Source organism: Etheostoma spectabile, chromosome 10, assembly GCF_008692095.1.
Source record: "Etheostoma spectabile isolate EspeVRDwgs_2016 chromosome 10, UIUC_Espe_1.0, whole genome shotgun sequence".
Taxonomy (NCBI): domain Eukaryota; kingdom Metazoa; phylum Chordata; class Actinopteri; order Perciformes; family Percidae; genus Etheostoma; species Etheostoma spectabile.
The window spans coordinates 25,047,000-25,073,913 of NC_045742.1; the positions used below are offsets into that span (position 1 = coordinate 25,047,000).

At 40.9% G+C, this 26,914-nt stretch overlaps 1 protein-coding gene across 2 annotated transcripts in view; it reads right to left on the minus strand.

Moving 5' to 3' along the window:
- Nucleotides 1-26,914, minus strand: part of tk2 (thymidine kinase 2) — a 38,039-nt gene that overhangs the window by 9,776 nt on the left and 1,349 nt on the right. Inside the window, exons 2-4 of one of the 2 annotated variants that reach the window (XM_032527497.1) lie at nt 24,990-25,030; nt 24,572-24,646; nt 24,057-24,110 (exon numbers count right to left, since the gene is read on the minus strand). In XM_032527497.1, coding sequence (XP_032383388.1) covers nt 24,057-24,110; nt 24,572-24,646; nt 24,990-25,030 — 170 coding nt within the window. Of the gene's footprint in view, nt 1-24,056; nt 24,111-24,571; nt 24,647-24,989; nt 25,109-26,914 lie in introns of both variants that reach the window. The other variant, XM_032527498.1, reaches the window with a different exon arrangement.

Genomic DNA, 26,914 nt, shown 5'->3' on the forward strand with positions numbered 1-26,914 from the left:
TTTGCTCCTGAGAGGACAGCCTGTAGAATATAACAGTTGTGTCTGCACTAATGCATGTCTTGGTGACCTAGAATGCTTGAATGTCAATAGATGTATGAAAAAATCTTAATGAGTGGCGCAAATCTCGTGAGACAAGTGTAAAACGGACATCACGTACGCAGGTAAAGTTCCTCAGGTCTCCCGGTAGAAATACGAGAAGTATAAATGGTGAATTTATTTAATTTTCATTGAGTGAAGAGGATGTTAATAATTGTATATCATGGTACAGAACATTATTTATGTCTTTGTAATGTTTAAGTAATTTCTATATTTGTATTTTAGATGCGAAGATTTAAAAAAAAAAAAAAAAAAACGAGGAAATTAGCAGGAAACTTATCTCAGAGCTACATATGTTATTATTAATATATCTCATTATTCTCATAAAGGAGTAGACTGATAATAAATAAGTAAGCTGAAGCGAGAGACTTGGAATTACATACTGTTCGATTACAAGTTCAGTTTGTAAATGACCGTCCAATTAACATTTAACAAAACCACAGGGGAGTGAGAAGTTAAATGAAGATGAATTTGGAAGACAAAAACCTAGTACTTCTTACAGAAGGGAGCAAAAGCAACAATGATTTTATTATGAAAGAATATTCAGTATTTGTCTGACGAAGCCTGACTGTGAGATATAAGGCAGACACGGTAGTGAAACGCCCACTTCACTCTCTTCGTATGGAGGCAGCCTGTCCAGTCCACTGGTAATATTCTCGATAATGGGAGTTTCAGACACTTTCCAGGAGGAGGATGGAGCCTTTCTCTGCATGAGAGTTTATGGTCGCAGACTGCAGGAAGCTGACGGAAACATGACATGAGTAATGAGGGAAGGAGACTCAAGGACATGATTAGGGATCATAGTCCTTCAGGGTTGGGAGTACAGATTCTGCAGCTGGTGCAGCCAGGAAATCACTGCCGATATATTCAGTACCACTACGGTCTTTAAAAGGGAATGTTTCATATGTCGGCACCACTAGCATAGAAAATAAACAGATCCAGAGGAGCGTGGTATCTCCCGGTCAGCTGTGTCATCATTCGGCTGGGGGCACAGAGACAGGAATTCACGACAGATACCTGGACTCATTCAGGAACTCGATTGAACCACCGGACAACGACACATGAAAATATATAAAAGGAAAAAAGCATTTTGTGATGATTTGATCTCAAGCGCCTGAATACACAAAACATACTGAGGTGTCGATAACTCACATCATTGAAGCATTGTATGGTCCCGGGATAAAATCCTGTGTAAATTTTAAACTGTAATAACATCTTAAATCAGAAGCAGAACATCATTTTGAGGACTTTTACTGCCTCACTAACACAAGAACAGAATACCTGAGGATTGGAAATTACTGACTGGAGTTTTGTATGTCACATCAAGTGGGTTTTGTTCACTTTAGGGGAAAAGTAGTACTTTTGTTTGACTTGGTTAAATGTTAAAGTGAGATTACGACACATGATATAATATAGCACGCAGTGGAACAGAGACATGTAGACCTGTCGATATCGCATGTACAATTGTTCACATATAAAGGCCCAGATGAGCAATGCTTCTATGGTGCTTCAATGCAGAGGACCAGCCGTGTGTAAATACAGCTGTTCTTCACTACATGCTGTCTCGGTGACTCTAAATGATGATTCATAGAGGATGGAAATCTTAATGTGCTGCTCTGCTGAACAGTTGTTACAACTTTCATCACCGTCAGGTAAAAGTTCACTGCTCGGTCAGATAAAAAGGAAGCTAGTTATCATTATTTAATTACTGTTAAAGCGTTTTTTTAAAGAGAGATTATCTATTTAGCTGTACAAAAAATTGTTTTAAATGGTTTCTGTTTAAGCTGCAGAGGACATTAAAAAAGCCAATAAACGTTTTATCTTATATCATGACTTTGTGCTCAGAGCTACATTGTATATTATTAATAGCATCTCATTATCTCAAAAAGACAGAAGACTGGGATATGAATAATACTGAACTGAGACCATTGAATTCATCTGTTTCTACATTTGTTCATTTGTAAAGGGGACTGTCAAATATACAATTGTAAAGAAGACGGTTATATTTAAGATGGGCTCATGACAACCCTCGTATTCCAGAGGCAACATATTATTGATTAAATATACAGTCTTTGTCTGACTTAACTGAGCTGTGAGATATAAGGCAGACATGTAGGACAACTCCTCAATTCACTCTCTTCATGCGAGCAGCCTGTCAGTCCACTGGTTTACTTCTCCTCTGCTGATTGGAGTGTCAGCATTCCAGAGGGATGGAGCGCTCTCTTGAGAGGTTGGATGGTCCAGAATGGCAGGAGCGGAACTGGGGCAAAGACTGAAGTAATGATGGAAGGAGACGCAGACCTGAGTTCGGATCATTTGAGTACAGGCAAGCAGGAAATCCCCCCATTTCTGTTTTAAGCGGGAGGGTTGATATCTGCCACACTGATGAAACAGCGCCAGAGGATACTTCTCTGTTTGGGTTCTGTTCTCTCTATGCTGCACGAGGAACAGATTCACAAAAAACGGATTTCTTCTGGGAAGATCTGATAACTGGGCACAAAAATGAAGCTCAAGGCGGATTAAAAATGTGATGGCAGGGATTTTTGTATAACATAGAAAAAATAAAAACTATCTGACTGTAATTCTATAGGTATGAAAATCGTTCAAGTTTAAGCTGCATGCAGAAACACTCAAAAATAGATGAGACTTCTGCTTGTGGAAACCAGAAATAAAGATAAAAGATTTGTTGTCAACAGATACTGTATTTTCAGGGAGAGATCGATACAGATTATTACAATTAATTAAACAGATATATAAAAACCGAAAGTATAGCAGTTTACACTAAAAATGAAAAAAGAGGTTTAAGCTCGGTTTCAGACCAGAAAGAGTCGCGGACGAGATGCGTTGAAAGACCTTACCAACTTCTGTGCAAGAAAAAAGAGCGAGTCTGGCACGCTGCTGAAAGCGGACGAGTTCACACCAAAGGGAGACGCGACGGGTGTCTCATACCTAAACACGCACTCTTATCGCTTCGAGACTAGACTTCAGGACTTTGTTCATCCGCTCTCTCTTTATGTTCATCACTGTCTAGCTCGCCTCACCCGTAATAAACAGTTACCAATTGCTTAGGGGCGGGCGGTTGAGGCTCGCATCTAGAAACTCTGCCATTCAACAGTGTTTGGAACATAGAAATGAAAATGATGATGACTCTTTGGTATGCGATATTTGTAGCTGAGATTGAAGCAACGAATGACTTCTCTATCGGGCATGTTGGACGGAGACTTCGTAGTCCTAAAACAGCCTCTGGAGACGTAGTTGCAGTGAACATCAGCTGGTTTGAGTCGAGGACTTAGACGGCCGGTTCAGAACGGCGCTCTTGATCCCTGTGAGCGCTCTAAAACGTATATCGGTTGAGACTCTTTGAGCTGAAACTTAACACTAACACAAAATTAGTGTATAATGCTTTAGGAAATTCTTTAATAAACTGAAACTTTAACTAATACACAGTCACAAAAAAAAAAAGAAATGTTATAGCTCCTGAAGTTTAACAGTTTGTTTGCAAAGTGTTACAGAATGCTTATAGAGCTGGTTGAGAGGAGCCGAAACAGAGCACAGGCTTTGAATTAATAATGTACGACAACGGTAGTTAAAATCCAAAACACTGGATACAATAATGTGCAAATGTGCCAAATATGGCTTGCAATATATGGGTCGATACGCTGAAAAAGATAACAATATTACCTGAGCTGGGAATATAAGCAGGAAACTGTAGGAAAACTCCTTCACTTGACACTCGTCTTAATGCTGAGCAAGCCTGTCAGCTCCATGGTTTCTCTCTGATTGGAATATTCGCACTTCCAGGAGGTGGGAGCTCTTCTCTATGAGAGGTTTATGGTCCAGACGCAGAGATGGCTGGAAAAATGACGCGGTAAATGATGGAAGGAGACTCAGACCTGAGTCGTTCTCGTAGCCTTCAGCTGGGCGTACAGGTGCCAGCAGAAATCCCACCATTTCAGTTCAAAGAGGCGAAGTGTTTGATTATGCAACACTGATAAACAGCTCCAGATCTTCTCTTTGATTTTGTGCAGGTACTCGCTGCACAGAACAGAATTCACAAAGAACGGATTTCGTCTGAAGATCTTGGATAACTTGGGCAGCAAAACTGAAATCATGAAGATTAAACAAATTGTGATGCAAGATTTAGCAACTACAAAATAAAAATTTTTGCTGTGATTTTATAGTATGAAATCTGTTCAGTTGAAGCTGCTATGCAGAAAACACTCAAACGTAGATGCGAACAGCTTTGTGTGAACCAGAAATATAAAGAAAAGATTTGAGTTCAAACAGAACTGGGATTGTAAGGACGATATCTATAGCAGATTATTATAATTACAGTTTAAAACAGATAACCACTATTAAAAACCCAATATGCTTAAGACTAAAAAAGAAAAATGAGTTAACGCTCAGATTCTAGACCACGATTCGCAACGAGGATGAGATGAAACTTACCAACTTATAATGCAACGAGCCAGGTCTGCAGCGCTCTGAAAGCTCTGAGCCGGTTACACCAAATGGAGGACAAGACGGTGTGTATCATCTCCATAACAAGCCGTCTTTTACTTCATGTTCCAGCTTCCGAACTTTTAGTTATTGTGCTAGCTGGACATATCATTTGATTTGTCGAAATGGAATGGGTGAAATGTTAGTGATGTAGTGAGAGGTTGCACAGCTTCTTTCTAGTGATGAATCAGCCCAAGAAACACGATTTTATTTCGTCGATTCAGGCGCCTCGTGGTATCTAACGCCGTGGATGCTGGACAGTCTTATACGGCATGTTGGAACAGGAGACTGTGACTTCGGTCGTAAACCAGCCTCTGGAACTCAGTCACAGTGAACAAATCAGGCTGGTTTGAGTCGAGCCTCGACGGGCCCGGTTAAGGACCGCGGCATCTTTTTCCCGTGACGCTCTAAAAACAGTTCATCTCCGTTGCAGAATCTTGGTCTGAACTAAACTACCACAAAAAGTTAGGTAATGCTTAGGAAATTATTTAATTAAAACTGAAACTTTAAATATAATACAAAGTAAAAAAAAAAAAATCAGATAGCTTCTGAAGTTTTAACAGTTTGTTTTGCAAGTGTGACAGACTGCTTATAGAGGCTGTAGAGGAGCCAAGTAGCGACCTATCAATTGATATGTGTATACGGCTATTGGTAGGATACAACTGGGCTGCCTATAATGTGACCAAATTGACAAATATCGGCCCGATAAGGGTTGATCCCTGAAAAAAGATACCCATTTACTGAGCTGTGGCGATAAGGCAGACCCTGTAGGAAACTCTCACTTCACTCTCTTCATCTGAGCAGCCTGTCAGCTCACTGGTTCTTCTATTGATTGGAGTTTCAGCACTTCCAGGAGGATGGAGTCTTCTCTCTGAGAGGTTTATGTCCGACGCAGGAGCTGACTGGAAAACTGACTGAATGAGGGAAGGGAGCTAAGACCTGATTTAGTCTGTAGTCCTTTAAGGTGGGAGTACAGACCAGCAGGGAAATCTCTCGATATTCATTAAGGGAGTCGTCTTCACCACCATCAGAACCCGTCTTTAAAGGGCATGTTTGATATGTGCACCTGGTGCTGATGAGACAGCTCCCGAGTCTTCTCTCCGGTCAGCGTTCTCTCTCTGCTGACAGAACAGATTCACCAAGTCGCTGGACTCTTCAGCCGATCTGACCACGAGGAAAGGAAATAATAAAAGGAAACATTTGTGATGATTGATCTCAGTGCTAAAGACACAACACACTACTGTGGCTCCATGTTGAACATGTCTGTCACTGCATAAATGATTCAAATTGGACCCATTCATAAAGTTTCTATATCAGTATTTGGGGTTCTTTCAAACCACACTTGTCCAAAAAACGTGGAGGGTTCATAAACCGTCGTACAAGTGAACTAAGGGATCAGATCTCTACTTCATTGAAATTTGAAGGTTTTATTCATTTATAGCATTGTCTGATAAACGTGAATGTCTATGCTGATTTCATCATTAAATTGTTTCTCTGATCTAACTTGTCAGTCAAAATCATTCATACTTCATTCATACTCTAAATGATGATTCATAGTGTCGAAATCTTAATGTGGCGGCTGCTAGATGAGCAGTTAGGTCCAACTTTCGATCACCGTCAGTAAAGTTCAACGCGTCTTCAAGATAAAAAGGAAGATCATGTGTAAGAATTTATTGACTTTTCTTTGATTGAAAAGAGATGTACTAATTTATCTGTAACAAAAATATTCAGTTGTATATGTTTCTAATTGTCTTTATTTTAAGATGCTAGATTACAAACAAAGCCAAAACAGTTTTTAACTGCACGGTTTTATTTCGTTGTGTGATTTTAGTTCCTGTGTAGACCCGTATTAGAAGGACTTTGTTGTCAACTCAGAGCTACATGGTTGTTATTATAATATCATCTCATTATTGCACAAAGACAGAGACGTGATACTAAAGAATTACTGAAACTGAGACAGTTGAATTCATCTGTTTTTAATTAGTTCATTGCAAATGGCGTCAATAACATTTAAAACCCGAGAGTAGTATTAAGATGCGATTCATGACAAAACCTCTCTTACAGACAGGCAACACACTATTATTAAATTACAGTATTATACCCAGTACTGCCACGGCAAAAAGCCCAGGGTGATCTCTGCTAGTCCGCCAACTTTATCTCCCTAAAACAAGTAAATGATCTCGCGAGAAGAAACACATTTGGAAAGTTTGAGGGGGTTGCAATGAAATTATGAAAAGTATTAAGTTCACTCCTCTGCCTTTTTCTGCTGTTATTAAGGAGGTGTACCCTGGTCTGGAGTGAGATATCAATTTTGATTGCTACGTTGACTAAATTTATGATAATATATTAACATGAAATTGATAACGACCCAGGCTACAGAAGAGAAGAGCCTTGAACATAAATGTTACTGCTACCCTTCTATTGCATGAGATGTCAAGCAAGGTCAGCAGTAGGCGATACAGTGGAGTGGAACATTAAGAGCTTTGGGGGTCCTTCGGAAGGTATTTTGGGGTACAATATGTGTTTTGCGAGAAAATGAGAAAGCGAGCAATACCACAGGCCAAGAGCAATCGGCCCAGGTTCAAACAGGCAATTTTAACTGACTGTACTGATCTTAAGACTGAGCAATAGCTAAACTGCGCAAAGAATGCCCCCGGGGTGTTCCCCAGCGCCCCGAGGGCTTCTCTCCTAGATGGTATGCCTAAGAAAGGCAGCCTGGATATGAGAGACAAGACGGGAAAAGTAGGAGAAGAAGAAAAACGTGTGAATCGGTGTTCATGACTAATCCTTAATTTTTCATAAATGTAACGGGGAGATCCAGCATGGACCATACCGGAGTGAGGAGATGAGTATGAAGACCGGTCTGAAGAAGTGAGGGAAAACATTAGAAACACCAGAGCACAGACCAGACCTGGAAGAAGAACCTAAGTCAGCCACTGTCTGTTGAAAGTACTGTACGTCAAAAAACCATACAAAACAAACGTGAGACAGCGTGCGTGTGGTGCTGAGTGATTAATTCTGGAAAGTAAACGAGCAAGATGTGATACAACATCAATCTGACAGAGGACACAGAGTGTGGGTGCAGTTGATCTTATTTGTTACCCTTCCATATCATATTAATGAGCATGATTCAGCATCAAAAAAAGACTATTCAAAAAAGGTGTCAACATGGAAAGAGTAAAAAAAAAAGTATGAAAACATTTAAGGAATCAGCAATTGCATAGCGCAAACCAACATACCTGGAGTGAGCTGATTGTACGGAAAAAGCGCAAAGAGAGTCTCACACAGACTCCTGGCAAGAAAGGAGCTTCCTATCGAGAAGTGGAAGGGCGCCGACATTAAGCATTTAGTAGTCATCTTCTGCACCCACTATTTAACATGCCCATTTCATAACAGCTGTGTGTATTCACCACCAAGATGGGAGGTGCAGAGAGACGGATGTTCCAACAAGGGAAATAGGGGAGACAGGCAGAGTGGGGTCGCAGGTCTGTCCTGCACTGAGAAGAAAAGGACTGGCCGCTCCAAAAGATGCTGATTGCAGAGGCGTCAGCACCGTAATGGTAAAGACATAATCACAAAACCATAGTCTCATCTAGAAGGAAACAGAGTAGAGACCCTGTAGCGTTTTCAGCATATGTACTTATTACTAAGATGCTTAGTGCATAGCCTTGACATTTTCAAGGACCCAAATGTCGGTCATGATACTTGTTACTGACACGTGACGTCCTCAGGATCCAGGGAGTATTTTTTACTCTTGAAACGCTGGGTGAACACCTCGGCAAGCAGCGCAGCTAAGGGTAAGGATCGAAGAGAGGAAGGTGACACTCAACTCAGAGAATCGAAGATGGCAGCCAGGTTTGTCCAGAAAAGTGGTGTGGACGCAGCTTACGGGAACTGGACCATACAACACTGGGGGGGTAGGTGACAGAAGAAAGAGTATGTCGCTACTACAAGATCACTGTTGAAAAACGGCCGGTCATCAGTCCGTTGAAGAACACAGTTGATGTAAGCTCTGAGCGTCCTGAGCCGTGGAGATCAGGACAATCATCAAAAGGGGACTCTTCTCATTAAACGAATCCACACATGAAAGGGATCAGATGTTTCATGTGTTTGTCGCCTCTGTGAGGCATTGCGAAAAAAAGTCCTTGATTTCTTGGATTCTGTAGAGCCACAAGAGCTGCAAAAAACTCCGCATTGTGTAAGGAGAGGCATTTTATAGGAATGTTTGGTGCTCAGTGTAGGCCACGTCAAATAAAAAGAAGTGCTTTAGAAAGCGATGGACCAACGCTAGTCCTCACAGGGACGTTCTGTATAGTTACACAGTTAGTCTTCACGTCAGTTGGCATGAAAGCAGCCGTCAGGCCAAAGACAGTATTTCCTTACTCTTGTTTGTTGATAAAAGGATTAGATTATTTTTATTTGTTGTGGTTGTTTACCACATGTGAAGCAAAAAACGAACGAGTATTAGATGTACGATTTCAGTAATGGTGCTGGATGTGGAGAGTCTTGCTGTGTCTCAAAATGGGAAAGCAGACAGCACATCAGTGCATAAATTGGGGAAAGGCACAGAGTTACAACTCTACGTTCGGTCAAAAACCTTATGCTCTTTGCCAGAGCATTTGCGAGAACGTATGTTTTTCTAGTCTGCTCACTAAAGCTTTTACTTTCCACTCTGCAAGAAACCGTCCTCAGAAGCGAATCTTAATCACAATCCTGTCTGCAAGTCACGCACGAGGGACTTTAGAGAAATAGGTATTAGGGCCTTTCACGTCATACAGTGTCTCTTCGACAGCACTGATGAAGACAGATCTGTGACTCCATCAAGATGTGGAGTTAAACGTTGTCAGAGTTCAGCTTAATGTCCTGGAAGACCTCTCATTGGCCTTAATCTGGGTTAACCTGAGAACACACAGGAAGAGACGGTCTCCAAGCCGTGTTCCGTCTTGATGGGTGGATGGGTTTGTTCATGCAAAAGTAAGAGACACAGGTAGAAATCCAGAGCACCGCAGTGTGTCGCTGTGTGCCCCAGAGTTGTAACATTGCATGAGCGAGGGCTGTCTTTCAATTCCAGGTTTGTACCAACCAGCGAGAGGAGTTGTTTGGATGTTTTCTTGGGTGTCAGCAGTGAACGGGAGAAATGTCTGCTTTGACCTCAGGGATGTACGTCGCGTAGCATTTGATTGACGACTCGGACTTCATTTTCCTGTTCTTTGACTTCTTTATTTAGGATGGATACAATTTCCGTGTTTACTAAAACAACCGTGACATATAACAGACAAATCAGATGGTGGTTTCCGTTTTGTAACTGATTTTGTTTGCCATCCAAAACTTATCTGATATTTTGTGGGCTGTTGACTTCAACTTTCCCTGATATCGTGGTGGCAAACGGGAGGCCTTGGAGGCCTGAAAAGCAGAAACAACGAAAAGATTAAGATTATGTAATCCTTTATGGGAAAATACACACAGATTTACACTCTGGTGTCTTACACAAGAAGGTCTGAAAGGTAACCACATAACCCATGCACTTATAAGGGAGAGATGTCAGGTGGGGGGCAGGCGCCAAAAAACTCCTGCATTGTGTATGGAGAAATGCAAATGAATAATGCTGTGCACGGACATAAGGACAAACACACAGACGCCATTAGAAGGGGCATATATAAGATCCGACATCAAAGATAAAGAATAGAGGAGCAATCTGATCTGCTTTAAACTACCTTGTAAGTGAAGTTTGTATCCAATTTGGGGGGTCCTCCTTGAAAGAAGCAGGCGGAATACAGTGGTGCAGGTACAGATCTAAGCCCCTTCCTCGTCATGTAAATAATCTCTGCGGAACTCATAGCAGGGCCTGCTTCCCCTTTTGACCGAGTCCCAAAATGTTTCTGGATATTTATCGTATAAGCGGTTTCTGCTGCTTGCTTATTTTCACAGACATACTCATCATTTAAAATATTTTTTATCCACGAGTTCTCCTGTCAAGTCTCCACAGAAATCACTGAAAAGTTCATTTAAGGTTTCCACAAGAGGGCAACATCTTTGATTCTCAAGATTCAGAAGGAGAACTGTAGTTGTAGATGGCCAATGGTGTCTTTACTTCCGTATATCTGCACACAGGACCGCTTCAATGACGGAGGAACGCCAAAATACAGGAAAAAAAAAACGAATTAAGACGTGGGGATGATAATTAGTTGTAATAGATAAAGACAATAATATTTATTATTGGACGCAGAACCAGATAAAAAAGCAGTGTCTGTCCCCAACATGCACTCTGTCAGTGGAGGGACTACTGTATTCAATATAACATCTTAAATAAAGGACACAGGTTACTTAGTGAGGCAATATATTGCATATGTTACGTACAAATGACACTATAACAGACAATAAAACCAACCTCAAAATATCCAAAAAACTATGCTGAAACTGCATTAACAACGAAGAGAGACAGAAAAAGCGAGTAATTATTCACTCCATCGTACACAGACAGGGCAGACTGGATATCAGAGACCGAGATCACTTACACAGAGGCCTCACCAGTCTCTGAGATGACTCCAGCAGCTGTTCCGCACCTTCGGTAACGCACCGTGCTGGTGAAAAGAGAAAATATATATTTATATCAAGTAATCAAATTAAGTTAAAGGCAAGAAGTCATTGCAGCCTTAAAATGAGCCTACGGGGCAATAATCAAGGACCGAAAAGTAACTTCACTCAAATGTGTCGCAAAGTTAATACTTCTCTAAAAAAAAACAAACTATGATTTAACGATCAACACAAAAATAAGACCCGTACATGACCAAATGTTTCTTTTAAGTGATAAATAAAAGTTGCACAGGACATTAGGGGTGCCCGGGTAGCCTCAGTTGGTAGAGAGTGGGGCGCACATAGAGCTCCTTTTGCTGCATTGTCATTCCCCCCCTTTCATTTCTTCAGCTGTCTTGTCAATAAGGCCTAAAAATGCCCCAAAAAAGTAATCTTAAAAATAAATAGTAATAATAATAATAATGAAATATACACAAGGGATAAGATCTCAATCGACCTCACCTAGGTCCTGAAGGCGGGTCCAGGACAAAAAGAGCCAAAGGATCCCAGGTAAAAAGCAGCTGAAATGGGTTTCCTCAGGCAGGGGGAGGGTGGGGGGGCTGGCGTCTCCCTTGAGAATAAGGGTGAGAAGCTCGAGTCCGAAAGAAGGAGCATCGGAGATAGAAGCCGCCTGCTCCTTCGCTTCGAGGAAGGACCCAGTTGAGGTGGTTCGGGCATCTGGTAAGGGATGCCGTCACTGGGGGGGGTCCCTAGGGAGGTGGTACAGAGACGTCCAGCTGGGGGAGATCTCGGGGAGAAGACCAAGGACTAGGTGCAGGACGTCCAGCTGGGGAGCAAGGCCTCGGGGAAGACCCAGGAATAGGTGGAGGGACGTCCCGCTGGAGCAGGGCCTCGGGGAAGCGGACCCGAGGATAGGGTGGATGGACGTCCACCGCAGGAGGAAGGACGGCCTCGGGGAAGAGCCAAACTAGGTGGGAGGGACGTCACAAGATCGGGAGAGGGGAAGGAACTCGGGGGAGGAGACCAAGATAGGTGGAGGACGTCCAGCTGGAAGGATGGCCGGGGAAAGACCAGGTGACTAGGTGGCAGGACGTCGACAGCTGGTAGCAGGCCTGGGGAAGACCAGGACTAGGTGTGGAGGGATTTATATCTCAACCTGGCCTAGTGACGCCGTCTGGAAGTCCCCCAGATAGGAGGCTGGGTGATGTGGCGCGGGAAGGTTTGGGGGTCCCATGCGGGAGTGTTACCCCCGCAACCGTGTTAAAAAAAAATTGGTTTTTAATTTGCGACGTCATGGACAAAGTACTACCCTACTACCATCTAAACGACAGAGGGAGTCTCTGCTTGCTGCGCTCAGATGTGACCTGGAGATTATTACCAAAACCGCGAAACCCGGTTGAATTTACCCTAGCTCGCGGAATAGCTACGACCCCAACATGTCCACATCAATATATAGGATTATAGTGTAAAATAAGATGAGAAAAACTAAACTTACTTGTTTTTCTCAACGAAGAAGACGATCCATTCATATCTCATACCGTACTTATTTTACTTAAAAAACCGTGAGCTCCGTCCGTTGTTTTCAAACTTTCTCCCGTTACAGAACTTAGAAGCACTTTTCCGTTGATGGAGGCGTTGACTGAGCAGCCGCAACTGAGCTTGACGGACATAGTAGTGACTTAAAACCTTCGTTTTTAGAAAAACATGTTTTTATTTGCGATGTCTGGGAAAAGTACACACTCACCCACCAATACTAAACGTAACAGCGACGTCTCTGCTTTGACGGGCTCACTGTACCTGGAGATATTTACCAAAACCGCGGACACCCGGAATTTACCTTAGCTAGCCGAATAAGCTTAAATGTAACCCCAATACATGTACACAGTAAAAAGCTTAGCTAGGCGAATAAGTTATAAAAAAGTGAGCCGTCTAATGTGAGAAAACAAAAATTACTTTTTGTTCTCTCACGGAAAGAAGAAACGATCCCCTTCATCTCTCTACGTATTATTTTACTAAAACCGTAAGCTCCGTACGTTAGTTCAACTTTCTCAGTACAGAAACGAAGCACTTTTCCGTTGATGGCTAGGCGTTACTGCGCAGCCGCAAACTGAGCTTGACGACGTAAAAAGTGACGTGTGCAAAACGTGGCCTGAAAGTCGTAAGTCTTGTGGGTAGTGTGCAAGAGAAAGGCAATCTTAACGGTTGTAATTAAAACCAAACAGCTAACGTAAATCAAACTGTCTGCGAGCTTCTCCTGACAGTACGGTGATTTGTCGTGGTCATGATACAATCGTTAGCCTATTTTTATAACAGCGTTGGTACGAGCCATAACGTGTGCTACAAGCTACCCGGAGCCTTTGATACATTATCGGGTCTCTTTAGAAATAAAACACCGGACCAATAGAGTCTTTTAAAAACGCTGCAGAGGTAAAACTATTCCCTGTACAAAGTGGCGCCAAAATGAGATGGCAGTCAATGGAGTGCTAACTGCAGGTGAGGCTTCGAGGCTAGCATAAAATGGCCCCTCCTCCTTCTTATTTAATATAGGATGGGACCGGTGGGACGGAAGTTACTCAAAACGTCCTAAATAAGGAATCTAGTCAGATTACTAAAAGTTATGCACGCAAATGGAGGGCTACGGACACAATCATCCATAGGTATTTTCAAAAAATGAGTCTTTTGTAAACGTGAAAAGTGAAGTAAACGGGCTGGGCTGTAAGCATACAGAGTCTTGTTCTCAAATATTACTTTTAAAACACTTACCTGTTGCGACAGAGGGTGACAGCTTCTTAGTTATCCCATAGGGAGGTTTAAGACTCTCTCTGTGGTTAGGAGGAGTCGAAAAAAATATAACTCACAGCCTCGGCGCACAATGTCTTAAAAAGTTTCTGGTCTATTGACTTCCTCGTTGTAGACGAGGGTACTGGTAGGCGGACATGTGTAATTGCGGCACTCTGGTGGTGATCGAAACGAGGGAACTACAAGAAGAACTGCAGACACGTTTTCATGGAGTTGTCCCGTTGAGATGACCAGCCAGATGGCGCAATACACCATTTAACAACAGGGGTCTCCACGTATCCAGGCCAAGGACCCCCCAAACTGAGGCGAGATGAGAGCGGGGAAACCCAATAATTCTAGTATAATTGTATAAAAATGGTGTTAGTACAAAAACTGGTCCTCTAGTGCCAGGTGTAAATGTACCTTGCTATTGTGCAGTCATACTAAAGGATACTACAAATAATTACACAGTTCATTATTCAGTGTTTTTATTTTAAACATGTGCGAGGCCCCAGTGAGTAGGGCGGCCATGCCAATGCCAAGTTATAAAAAACATAACAAACATCATAAACTGATCCGCCAGATCACAGTGTTCTGTCAATGCATGTAAATCAGGCATAAAAGCTATTCAAAATGGACGACATTTTTAAACTAAAGTGAAAAGGAAAATAAGTGGGATGATTGGTAGTGCACCTGGCAGGAATAAGAAACTACATGTTAATGGGCAGACAATACTGAACTAGTTAACGGATAACTGACAGATTCATGTTTTAATGGGGTAACATAGACATGTAGTGGGGAAGGTGTTGTGAATGTGAACGGTGCCTCAGCGTGAAAGAGCTCCTGTGTGCTCGACTTGAGATGGAGCATTGTGATGAAAACATATTATGCTCCATTTATCTGTTTACACAAGTGTGTTGGAATCATGTTAATGTGATTAAAGACTTTCAATAGTGGAAAAAAAAATTGCAAGGGGGGGGGGGAATATCAAAAGAAGTACTAAATCAACCAAAACTTTCGCGAACCACCTGAGCAGGCGGTACCTCCGGCGGATCCCCTAGGGGTCAGCGGAACCCCCTGTGGAAAGACCCCTGATTTTACGACCATTTACACGATTTCACCCATTACACCCAAGAGTATATGGGCTGCAGGACCGGGAGCGCCCGTCATCCTGGTCAGCGTATATCATGCAGGGGTCCGTCTCACCCGATTTATATAGCCCTAAAAACTCAAACCAATTTTAAAATCATTGAATATAATATTTTTTTTAGTAGTAAAACGGGTGTTTGTGTGGATCCCTTTTGAATGTTGCTAGGGAAAAATAATTAAATAATTCATTAAAATAAACCTTAAGAGTTCAGTGACTGAACTTCCACCTGTTCAATTGTTTCTGGTGTTAAATGCGGCTCTCTGGTGGTGAAAAAACAGGAACTACAAGCAGAGCTGCAGAAAGTTGTTTTCATGGGTTTTTCCTCTAATTGATTTATTTAAATAGATAAAATCAATCAATTAAAAAATTGAATCTAAATAAAGTAGTAACGGTAACATTCCATTTTAGATGGTAATGGCAAAATCGTTAAATAATTCACAAAATAAAACTTTGAGGTTTCAGTGAATGCTGGTTTCTGGTTGTAAAAGCGACCTGGGTGGTTGTGAAACAGGAACTACAAGCAGACTGCAGACACGTGTTCAGTGTTTTTCTTTAATATTATATTTAGATAGCCTAAAATCAATCAATTAAAATAGTGGGAATATAATATAAGTAGGTAAACGTTTAATTTCCATTTTAAGATTTGTCTATGCCAAAAAACTCGTTAAATAAGTTATAAAATAAAAACCGTTTGAACGGTGACTGCTGATCAAGCTGTGAGTAAATGGTGTAAGGCGCCCGTCTGGTGAGTGATCAACAGGAACTGTACAAAGCAAGAAACCAAGATGCGTCAGGGGACCCCTCCCGACTGACGACTCGCGCGCAATAGTTTCCCTTTCACTTTATCTGGATTCTTGTCAGCAGCCCGAAATTAAGAATATAATTAGTATTAATACAAAAATATTTTTCGCTTTACCTACTGTATGCAAATAAATAAAATAAGAGAGATAGTATTAAAATAAAATTATTTAAAAGAGGGATATAGCATACAAATGATTTTAAAACATATTTAAATTAAAAGTAAACTTCAAGAGCAAGTTGTGTGTAAAATAAATGAAGTCAAATAAAGAAATTGGAGGAAAATCTGTAAAGATATTTTGTGCATTTAAAAATGTGTTTTGACATATTTACACGTTTTAAGATAAATCATATGTATTTTCACCGTTTACCCAGTTAAATGTCTTAAATCTGCTCTTATAACAGATTAAAAAAGCATTTCTTTACGTATTTTTATACTTTAGTAGCTTTAAGATTCGTCAATTGTCTTTTTTTCCCGGTCATCTTCCCAATAGACGATCTTTGGAGGGGTGAGTGAGCCTGACGCGGTTCATGTGGGAGGCAGTCGTCTCTGACGCGTCCGGGTTTATTTCTTGCATCCAAACGCATTAGTCCTCTCTAAACGAAAGACTAAAATGCAGAGCAAAGTCGACATTATCTAAAGTCGTAAATTAAAAAAAGAAACATTTAACCAGCCGCCGTCGCTGGACGGAACTGAAACATGGAGCCCGGAGGCAGGTAAAAGACGACTTTATAGGAGCTAGCTCGCTAGATAGCTAACGTATAGCGAGGCTGCTAGTGATTAGCTAAAGGCTAATCAGTTAGCAAAAAACCGCTTATGTTGCTTTCAGGAACTTTTAATAACCAAAAATATTCTTGATGCACGTATCAAACTGGTAATGTTTCAAAATGTCCCAATCAGACCTTAATGTAACACCTACAGCCTTTCTGTATGTTTTATTACATACATGGTAATTAAAATAATTAAAGAATTAGGGAATTTAGACTAATTAAAAGACTGATTGTTAGTTTTTGTAGCTAAAGCTGTTGGGACGAGTGAGCAGTACATTTATCATCTCTGTTATAATAGTATGGTACTAGATCTAGGTATTTATCTGTCTCTAATATCTTATAGACATTAAGATAATATAGGGATTTTTGACCAAAAATCTCTCTAATCTCTTTAGACAGCTATTAAGATAATCTTTATCTTCTAATATGGCTTATAGACTATTAAGATAATATTGATCTCTCTATATCTTATAGAACCTTAAGATAATATTTATCTCTCTAATGATCTTATATGACCGTTAAGATAATATAGGTAGTTGATCTCTATACATATCTTATAGACCGATAAGTAATATAGGGTGTTTATCGCTCAAATATCTTAAGACATATTAAGATATATGTATCTCTCTAATATCTTTTAGTAGACCCATTAGTTAACTATAGGTATTTGCTCTTAATATCTTTATAGACCTGTAAGATAATATAGGTTATTTTATCTCGGCTAAGCATCTTAAGACCTAGTAAGATAATTAGGTATTTATCTCTCCTAATATCTACTATAGACTCATTAAGTAATATTTATCTCTTAACTATTCTATAGACCACTTAAGTAGTAAGGTATTATCTTCTAATATCTTATAGAGCGATTAAAGATAATATAGGTTATTATCTTCTAATATCTAAAGACCCTAGGTAAGATAGAGTATAGGTTTTATCTGAGGGAAAGGCGTGCAGCAGCAGTTGTGCATAGGAAAGTGGGTTGAGAAGTGCAAATCGCCACAACGTTTGTATAATGCCAAAATGAGCTTTAGGACAAGGGTTACGGAGAAAGAACCAGGGAAAAAAATATTCAAGATGTCAAGAACTTATGTGCGTTTTCGAGCAATAGGAAATCTTGTGCGGTATTACGACAGAGTGGCAAAGTCAAGTTTAACAGTGCAATATTCACAAAGCATATTACCTTATAAATAAATAGGAAATTGCACAAAACGCATTAAAAAAGTAAAAATCAAAATAAACAGATAAATGGACATTCTAAATTGCAAACAAGATATAATTGCAGTATGTGCCTTGGACCCCACTAAAAGACACGACCCTTATAAGGTTGAAAACATGAGAACCATAGATTAGGGCGGTAGATTATATGTCAGAATTATGAATTCAAAGACATCATTAGCGGCAAGTCCTGTTGATTCTCATTTCCTGGAATTATCAGAACTAGTTTTGTTTTATAGAATCTGAAACAGTTTTTTTATACAATTCATGCACTGATGCATGTGCAGCAAAAAACCAAGGGGCTGGCTGGGAAACGCAGTTCCATGTGGAGAATCCAACTTAAGACTACTTGTTAAAGGGGAAAGAAGGAATCGGAGGAACTGGACCGTAGGAGGGCAGCTCTGCTGGTGCGAATAGATGACTATCTTATCCCTCTGTGCACGGTGTCGGCAGGTGCAGCGCCCACGGAGGAGGATGAAGATTATAGATGAACGGGAGCCGGAACCTGAGGGGAACTTCATGACGAGGCCTTTTCTGTACGTGGGATCACGGGTTGACGAAAGATTCCATATAACAATCAGAGGATGGTGAAGATGGAGAAATACAGGAGACACGGACCGAAACCGCAAGTTGTAATATCGGATATGAGCGTGCCGAAAGTGGCCACATGGGATTTCTATTGACAACACAATGCATGGTATAGTACGGGATGTATAACTGTATTGATGTATAGTTAAGTGTGATATACACACGGAAGAAAAACACAAGGTTTTTTTTAAAAGGCAGACGGGAGCAGTAAGTATGATAATATGTAGAGGTTCAGAGTCTGGTAATGGATTGCCCACCGGAATGGTCAGGAAGTCTGGTATGTCAGATGTGTCAGAGTCGTGTATGTCAATGTGTCGAGTCTGGTATTAGTCAGTTCAGAGTGTGGGTATGTCAGATGTCAGGTTGGTAATGGTCGAGGATGTTCAGAGTCTGGGGATGCTGCAGAGGGTCAGGTCTGGTATGTCGAGATTCAGAGTCGGATGTCGATGTCAGGAGTCTGGTATGTCAGATGAGGTCAGAGTTGGTATGCCAGTGTTCAGAGGTTGGAATATGAGTCGTCAGAGTCTGGTATGTAACGCGATGTTCAGAGTATAGGATGTCACGGATGGTATGCAGAGTTGGTAATAGTCCGATGGTTCAGATATGGTATGATCCGAGTCAGGAGTCGAGGTATTAGTCAGAGGTCAGAGTCGGTATTCCGATGTTCAGAGTCTGGTATGTCAGTGTTCAGAGGTCTGGTGATGGCGATGGTTAGAGTCTGGTATGTCAGTTGTATCAGAGTCTATGGGTATTGTCGCGATGGTTCAGAGTGGTTATGTCGAGGTTCAGAGTCTATGTATGTCAGATGTCAGAGGCTGGTAATGTCAGATGTTCAGAGTATGGGTTATGTCAGGGGTTTCAAGAATCGAGTATGATGTAGCGATGGTTCAGAGTCTGGATATGGCAGATGCTCAGAGCGATGGTGATGTCCGATGTTCGAGATGGTATGTCCGATGATTCAGAGTCTGGTGAGGTTGTCAGATGTCAGAGTCTGGTATGGCAGGATGGTCAAGGGGTGCTGGGAGTCGGACGTCTCCTTCCTCTGGAAGACAGCGTTCTGTGTCGGAGCGCGGCGCCGCTCCCCCAAGATGGTTGTGTGATTGGTTGAAAGAAAATACAAACAAGACAGATAGAAAGCCTTTATTGTAATGATACACAAGTACACAGTACCGTGCAATGGGATTAAGCAAACCCTTTTTACAGTGTTTGACAACATACAGGATAAGACTATAAAAATATCTAAAATATCAAAAAATGTTAAATGGAGGTAGTGCAGAGAGAAACTGTATGCATATATAAATGGCTTGTATACACACTTGTGTGAAAGGAGATAAGTATAAAAAAAAATAATATCTAAATAAATTGTAGCAGGAGCGTTTTATCCGTAGGTGCTTTAGTGAGAATCTAATAGGGGCTTACAAAAGGGGGACAGGTTAAGAGATGAGTTTCTTATCACAAGATAAAAACATGCTAGAAACACTGAGGATTCAGAGGTTTCTAGGGTAATCATCCCAGTCCGATTTATTCACTCCTGCCTTTTGAAGGGGAAGTATCTGAGTGGAACTGGGCTCGCTGTTGCTGAACAAACATCTCACGGTCATCAGCGGAGTGAGAGCGCTGTCGCGGAGTAGAAACCGATTTAAAGTACTGCTTCGGTATGTTTTTGAAGAGGCCTCTCTGTTTGCGTGACGTGCATGTCCCCTGGTTGTGCTTCCACCAGATCACCAGGTAAGAGCAAGGGAGTCCTCTGGGCGCTGATCAAGAGCCTGCTGGACGCTCTGGTACGGGTGGGTTGGTGCTGCGCTCATCGGCTCCTCTCAGGTTCAGTGGGAAGGGAACGGTGGAAAAACTACGTGATAAAGACGCAGGACGACCGGTGTTAAAAACGAGAGGAGACCATTTGGAGAGAAGATGAGGCACGTTTAGTGGAAGTAAATGAAGGTTTAATGGCCCAATACCATTGTATAACTAGTAATTGCAGTGATTTTCCTTAATACTGGACCAATTTTAAAGATGTTGTTCCCATCATCGATTAGACACAAATCATAGAAAACAGAAAAAACAAAGTTACTCTTAACTAGTATACAATAAGATGGCTGCGTTTCTAACAAACAGTACACTTACTATGGCAGACATGTGCCTGTCTAGCATGGTGAGTTGAACATATGTCTGCAGAGTGATGCCCCATCGTTCAGGATCCTGGTACAGAGCCTGCAGGGACAGAAACAAACAGCTGACACAACCAGCATGACAAGCTACAGAAAATTAATTCTAGTGCTGGACAAACCACTGGAGGCATTCCACAAGGTTTAAGCTGGACAATTGTGGTGCCAGAGCAAGGTTTTTAAAGTTTTTTGTGACTTTTGTGAACATAGTGCCAGCATTAGGCTAAATTCACATGTACATACAGTACACGGATATATCCAAATCAACTAAGATCAACTAAAGGGTCAGTTCACAAAAGGGTCAAAAACAAATGTCTCTCATCCCTCTGGTATCTAACTATGTAGGTAGTTTGCTGTCTCTGAGTCTTGCAAAAAGCAATTTAGCTCTTCAGTAGGTCTGCAGAGCTTTATTTATTCATTTAAACGTCTAACCTAACATATAGCACTAAACATCTAACACTAAAATTTAGCACTACTAACATATTGTTAATATAATTATCACTCTATACCAAATAATTTTATGTCCGACCCAATTTATAAAGGTGATGTCACGTCACACACAATGACAAAATTATATATGTGCTAGGGGTGTGCAAGGATCACAAAACTCACGATTAAGATCCGCTCAGTTTTCAGATCACCACCAAAAAGGAGGGGATTCAAAAAATTATTAAAAATGTAATAACTTTTACAAGAATAACTTTCACCAGTAAATTGCTGTAAAAGACAAAAACAGATGAGAAAAGGGTATTTTACAATAACTTTGAGGTTTACCAGTTTTAAGTAAATGCAACATTTAGTCACGTCTGTGTTGTTTTTCCGACAACAGCAGTGACCAAGTGCTAGTTTGGTCTTTTAGCTAGTGGTGTGCACTGTTTGGTATTGTCAGATACCAAGTAAATACAGGACAGTTTGCCGATACAATGCTATTACTTAAGGTGGATGCATCATCAATTGCTAAATCTGAATTAAATTTATGACCTTAAGTGTTTTTGTGATGTTACCTTTGGATTATTAAGAGTTAAAACCAGGAAAGTATTTTCACATGCTGAATACATCTGTTGTGTTACGACTGTACAGTCCCTGACAAAGTCTTGTTGTATATATTGTAGAAACACCTGCTATTAACCTGACTTTTAATGAATCAATTGGTGTAAGAAATAGCTCATATGAAAGCTAAAACCCTCCCATGATGTTCAATGCACTGAAATAATTAGTTTCACTAAAAAAAGATTTATATTTAAACAACACAGAAAGGTCAAATTTTGGCAAGAACAAGTTTTGTCGCCTATACAGAGATTGAACAATTACTGCAATACTAAATATGTCAGCAAATAAATAGTGGTGCTGTGAGATTCAAATTTAATATCTTGTAGACTTCCATGGCTTGAAGGGATGCATCCTGCGGCTTGGCAAGGATTCATCCAATGTATTTGAAGTCATCAGGAATAGCTAGGAAAGCAGTCTTGCTGCCTCCCAGAGTTTATCATATTCTTTGGTTTGGTCTTCCATGCTTCCTCTTTCATCTACCCACAATAGCTCAATGATGTTCATGTCTGGTGACTGGGCCGGCCAATCCTGGAGCATCTTGATCTTCTTCGCCTTGAGGAACTTTGAAGTGGAGATGAAGTATGCGATGGAGCACACCTGCTGCAGAATTTGGCCTCTTTTGGGTTGGGAATATAAGAGGTAGCTAAGATTTCTTGCTATTTGAGACTATTGATGTTGCCTTCCACCCTGCAGATCTCTCGCACACCCCCATTCTGGATGTAACCCCAGACCATGATTTTTCCGCCACCAAATTTCACGTTTTCTGGTTGAATCTTGGATTCATGCGGGCTCCAGTAGGTCTCCTGCAATATTTGCGGCGAATGCGGTGTAATTCAACAGAGATAATCTGAAAAATCCACTTTCTTCCACTTCTCCAGGTCCATTTTAGCAGGTGTGGGCCTTGACAACTGCCACACGGTTTTTCAATTGTCTTTTGTTAGTGCTGGTTCTGGGCACTGATTCATCCATGGAGGCAACAAACGGTCCTCTCGAGCAGTTGTCTTGCGGGGTCTGCCTGACCTGGGCTTGTCAAAAACGTCCAGTGTCTCAAATGTTTTTTTATTCCTCTGTACTTGACGCTGAGACACATTGAAGGTGTGCCACATCAGCAGTGGATTGGTCTTCTTGATAATCAAAACTTTAGTCTCAGGGTGAATCTTAGGCATATTGCAGAGGTCTAGGGCAGTTGATGTGAAGGTCTAGTGTACTGGGGTTGTTTTATACACACCTGAGACCTGATTGATCCATATTGTCACAGGTGGAGCTCATATGACAAGGCGATAACACTTATGTCTTTGCAAAAATTGACTCAATGGGCTTTACCAAGCTGTGAATATTAGAATACTTTTTGACAGTTTCGTTTTGCATTGAATCTTATTTACAAAAGGTTGGCGTATTAAATTATCCTGTCGTGCTTTAAATAAATCTTGAGGAGAAATATATTTCAGCGGCACTTCAGGTCAATTTGTAGACAAGCGACAAGACTTTTGTAAGGGACTGTATCTTACAGACTTTTTACAAATTTTACAGCTTGTCGTTTCATTTTCAGCCTGAAAATATAGTTACACAGTCTCTGACTATCTCTGTCCTGCTTGTGTGTGTGTGCTTCTGGCTGCCGCAGAGCCTGGCTGCTTGCTTGCTTGTTTGTCTGCCACCGCTGAGTTACGTGACTGTACAACATCAAACCAAAAGAAGGGGTTGGAGGAGCTAAGTGCCTGCTCTGCGCTGTGTCAGTAGCGGCATGTGAAAGCAGCGGCACTTACACAGCCAGGTCGACTTTTTCATGAAACCGCAGCAGTGCAAACTCGAAAGAAACTTAAACTAAAGTATCAATCTCAGTATCGATATTACCAATATTTGGATCAATCCACCCACCAATCCTTTTAACTCCTAGCTTTAGAGGCAGACTGCTGTACGTCCCGGTGTTGGAAACTTCTACAGTAAAATACAGTCACACTACAGAGTTTAGCTGTCAGCATTTTAACTGTGTTTATTCCAGTTACTAGCTAACGGTAGGCTAACATCAACGGCTGCTGCCAGGTGTAACTTTAGTGTTAAGTAGCGTGACATGCAGCAATGTCTGTGTTGGAGCATCAGACAGCAGCAAAGACATTTAAGTGGCAGCAAAATCCTATTCCGTCCAGTAAATACCGGTCATTTAAGCACCGGATTTTAAGATGTGCTGTTTACGTGAACCGAATATTGCGTTGTCTGTATCCTTTCACAGCAACCCTCTATTGTGATTTATTGGCCTCCTTAAGTAAGAGCAACAGTAAAAATGTATTTCACTCAATTACTATGGTTAAACTTTGCAATTGATCAGTGGGTCACATGAGTTCTAAACCCTGAGTGTTGATCCATAGGGAACACGGATCAACTATGGTCCGTTATACCACTAATATGTATAATACCAGAGGGTTGTGTCCACGGACATTCCTCCATTTAGAGACTGGTTCTGTAAGAACCTGGAACAAAAACAAAAAGGAGAATCATTAATGAACATTTCCAATGTCCAGGGTTGTGCTTTCATGACCCAACAGTAACATTGCTAACAACTTGCTGCGCTTAAACACTGGATTTTGGAATTTAATGTTCAACTGAATGTGAAACTGAGACCACACTTGGTATTTTCATTTTGACCTTAAATTCTTATTTTTTCCCGCGTTTTTTGAATGCCCTTATTACAAAAGGAGGGAATGGAAGTCAAAGGGTTGAGGCAAAGGAGGGACGCATATTAGGTGTAAAAAGCTAAATTAGTATTTTATTATAAAGCCTTTAACCCAAAGTCCGACCATCTTCTTCATGCCCCTCGTGTCAAACAGCAGTCATGTTACGACTCAGGCCAATATGGTCAACGACTAGAGTGATACTTTCTTTTGGGAGCACATGCACAGCTTTGCTGTTTAAGGACTTTGATTTGTTGTACCTCTATATTGCTAGTTTTGCTGAAATACTCCAGACAAGTAGTCTTCCCACTGGCAATGTTCCCCTCAATGCAGATCTGAAAACAGTGACAGAGAAACAGATATTATCAGGAAAGTCCACAAATATGTTGAAGAAAAAAAGACATTATGATATAAGGTATGGACTTGTATTTTAGCATGTGAAGCATGAGGATTAGGACTGTGCAATTAATCAAATTTAATTACGATTACGATTTTGTCTCCTAGCGATCACAAAAACAAGTAAACTCTTATTTAAAGAGTAAACTTAAAACTCTCTTCTTTGATAAAGCTCATAGTTAGGGGGTAATGAGTCACAGCGTTCGCCTAGACCGGCGGGGGAGGGTGTTTAGCCGCAGGGAACAGAAAGCTATGATTACTGATCATATGGCGGTGACTCACCACCGCTGCTTTATTGTCCACTCCATTCCGCACCAGCTTTCCTTGGAAGGAAGACAACATAGTGAGACAAGACTTCACGTCCCACAACTCCCAGTGCTGCCCTCTCTCAGGTCAGTAGGCTAAAGCGAGGTCAGAGGGACAGAAATATGTTAAAATGCACAACAGATACAGTACAGTAACCTTATGGTGATAGGTCTGATATGGCTCTGTGTTCCAGGGCATCAGATTGGAAAGGAAACAATGACTGAGGTTTAAGGGCTAAGATTTGAGTGTTTGCATTTTACATGAGTGTTTTTAACATTTACTGATCTTTCCAAAAGCCGATGAGAAATCACGTTTTGTCATTTCAATATTGACCAAAATAATTTTTATTAAAAGTTTTCCATAATCAAGCAGTCTTAAGTACACATTTGTTTATTACTTCATAAGTCTAGATGTATTTTTTTCAGATGACCTCTATTTCATGATGTCTTCTTTTTCTGTTTATTTCTACTTCTTATATTTCACACAGCCTCCGACCAAAGCAGCTATCCACCCACAGCCATCAGTGCTCTCTCTCCACTGCTGAAACAACTTTTCTGGAAAAAAAGTGGATACCAGCTGCGGATATGGACTTTCAGTTCACGGTTGTAGCAACTCAAATTCAGCCAGTGCAAACCCCAGCGCCGGGGCAGGTTCAGAGTGCGCTGGTGACTAGCAGAACCCATAAAAGTAATGTTAATTCAGCCAGTGCACATACTGTACCTCTGTTTAATTTCCTGTGTTCCGGTGAAGTTGACGCTAGTCGATTAACAATTTTTATGCCTTTCTATCACATCTACTGCAGTCAAATTCACTGTGTTCACTTGGAAGGAATAACTGCACATGGTTAGGCACAGGTAATGACATTTTGAACACATTTAGAGGCTTAAAAACATCTTTGAAACTTGCCCTGTTTAAGCCTGTTGGGTGCAAAATCTAGCAGGAGGATAACACGGAGTAGACAGCACCAATTGTTTTCATTTGTCTCACTACTGACAGCACTCCAAATTTAAAAAAAACAAACAGAGGTACATGTTGAAATCAACCAGAATACTCCTTTAAGTTTGCTGATCCAGCTGAGAGTCGGGGTCGTTCAGGATCGGATAATGTGGATCAGCGCCTCTGGTGCTTGGTTTAGCTGCCGTCGTTTTCTTTAGGTAGCAGCTAGCCAGCAGCTAGCCATCAGCCTGTTATGAAGCGGGTCCCCTGTGCTGGCTCTGGTTGGTCTTCAAGCTATCGAGACGCGCTCTCCTCCTTGCGAAGCAGTCTCAGCAACAGGACCACACTAGCTAGTTAGCCTGGGAATCTGACAAGCTCTCGTTTTATTTCCTCTGGCAGATAGTGATATGCTGCTAGTCACTTTTATTCTGAGGCTGACAGATAACCATGCCCCTTTGTTTAAATACAAGAAGTTCAAATAAATAGAGGGATATAAATAAATGTGGACTTCTGAAATGAAATTCCTCTGAAATTAAAAAAGTAAAACCTATCCATTTATTTATTGAAATATGTTGACTTTATATATTTATACTTTAAATAAAATTATTTTAAATAAGATTATTTTTTATATTTATATTATTTTTCAGGACACATATAGGCATATTTATGTACTGTATATATTTATTCATTTATTTAATATTGAATGAAACGGCATTCCATAGGAAAAAAGTCAACCTCACGATTTCTTGTGTTATGGTTTTAGGATTAATGATGAAAACAGATGGGGAGAAATCTGATATAACGAACTTTTGGCAGCTATCATGTTTTTTTCCAAATTATGTGACCTAATATTCTATGATCAAGGATGGGCTGAGCCCAGAGTTTGGGCTGAGGCCTGAATGTTTACAATGTATGGCTCCGCCCCTGATATTCACATAGTCAATAGTTGTTTTTCTTCTCTTCTT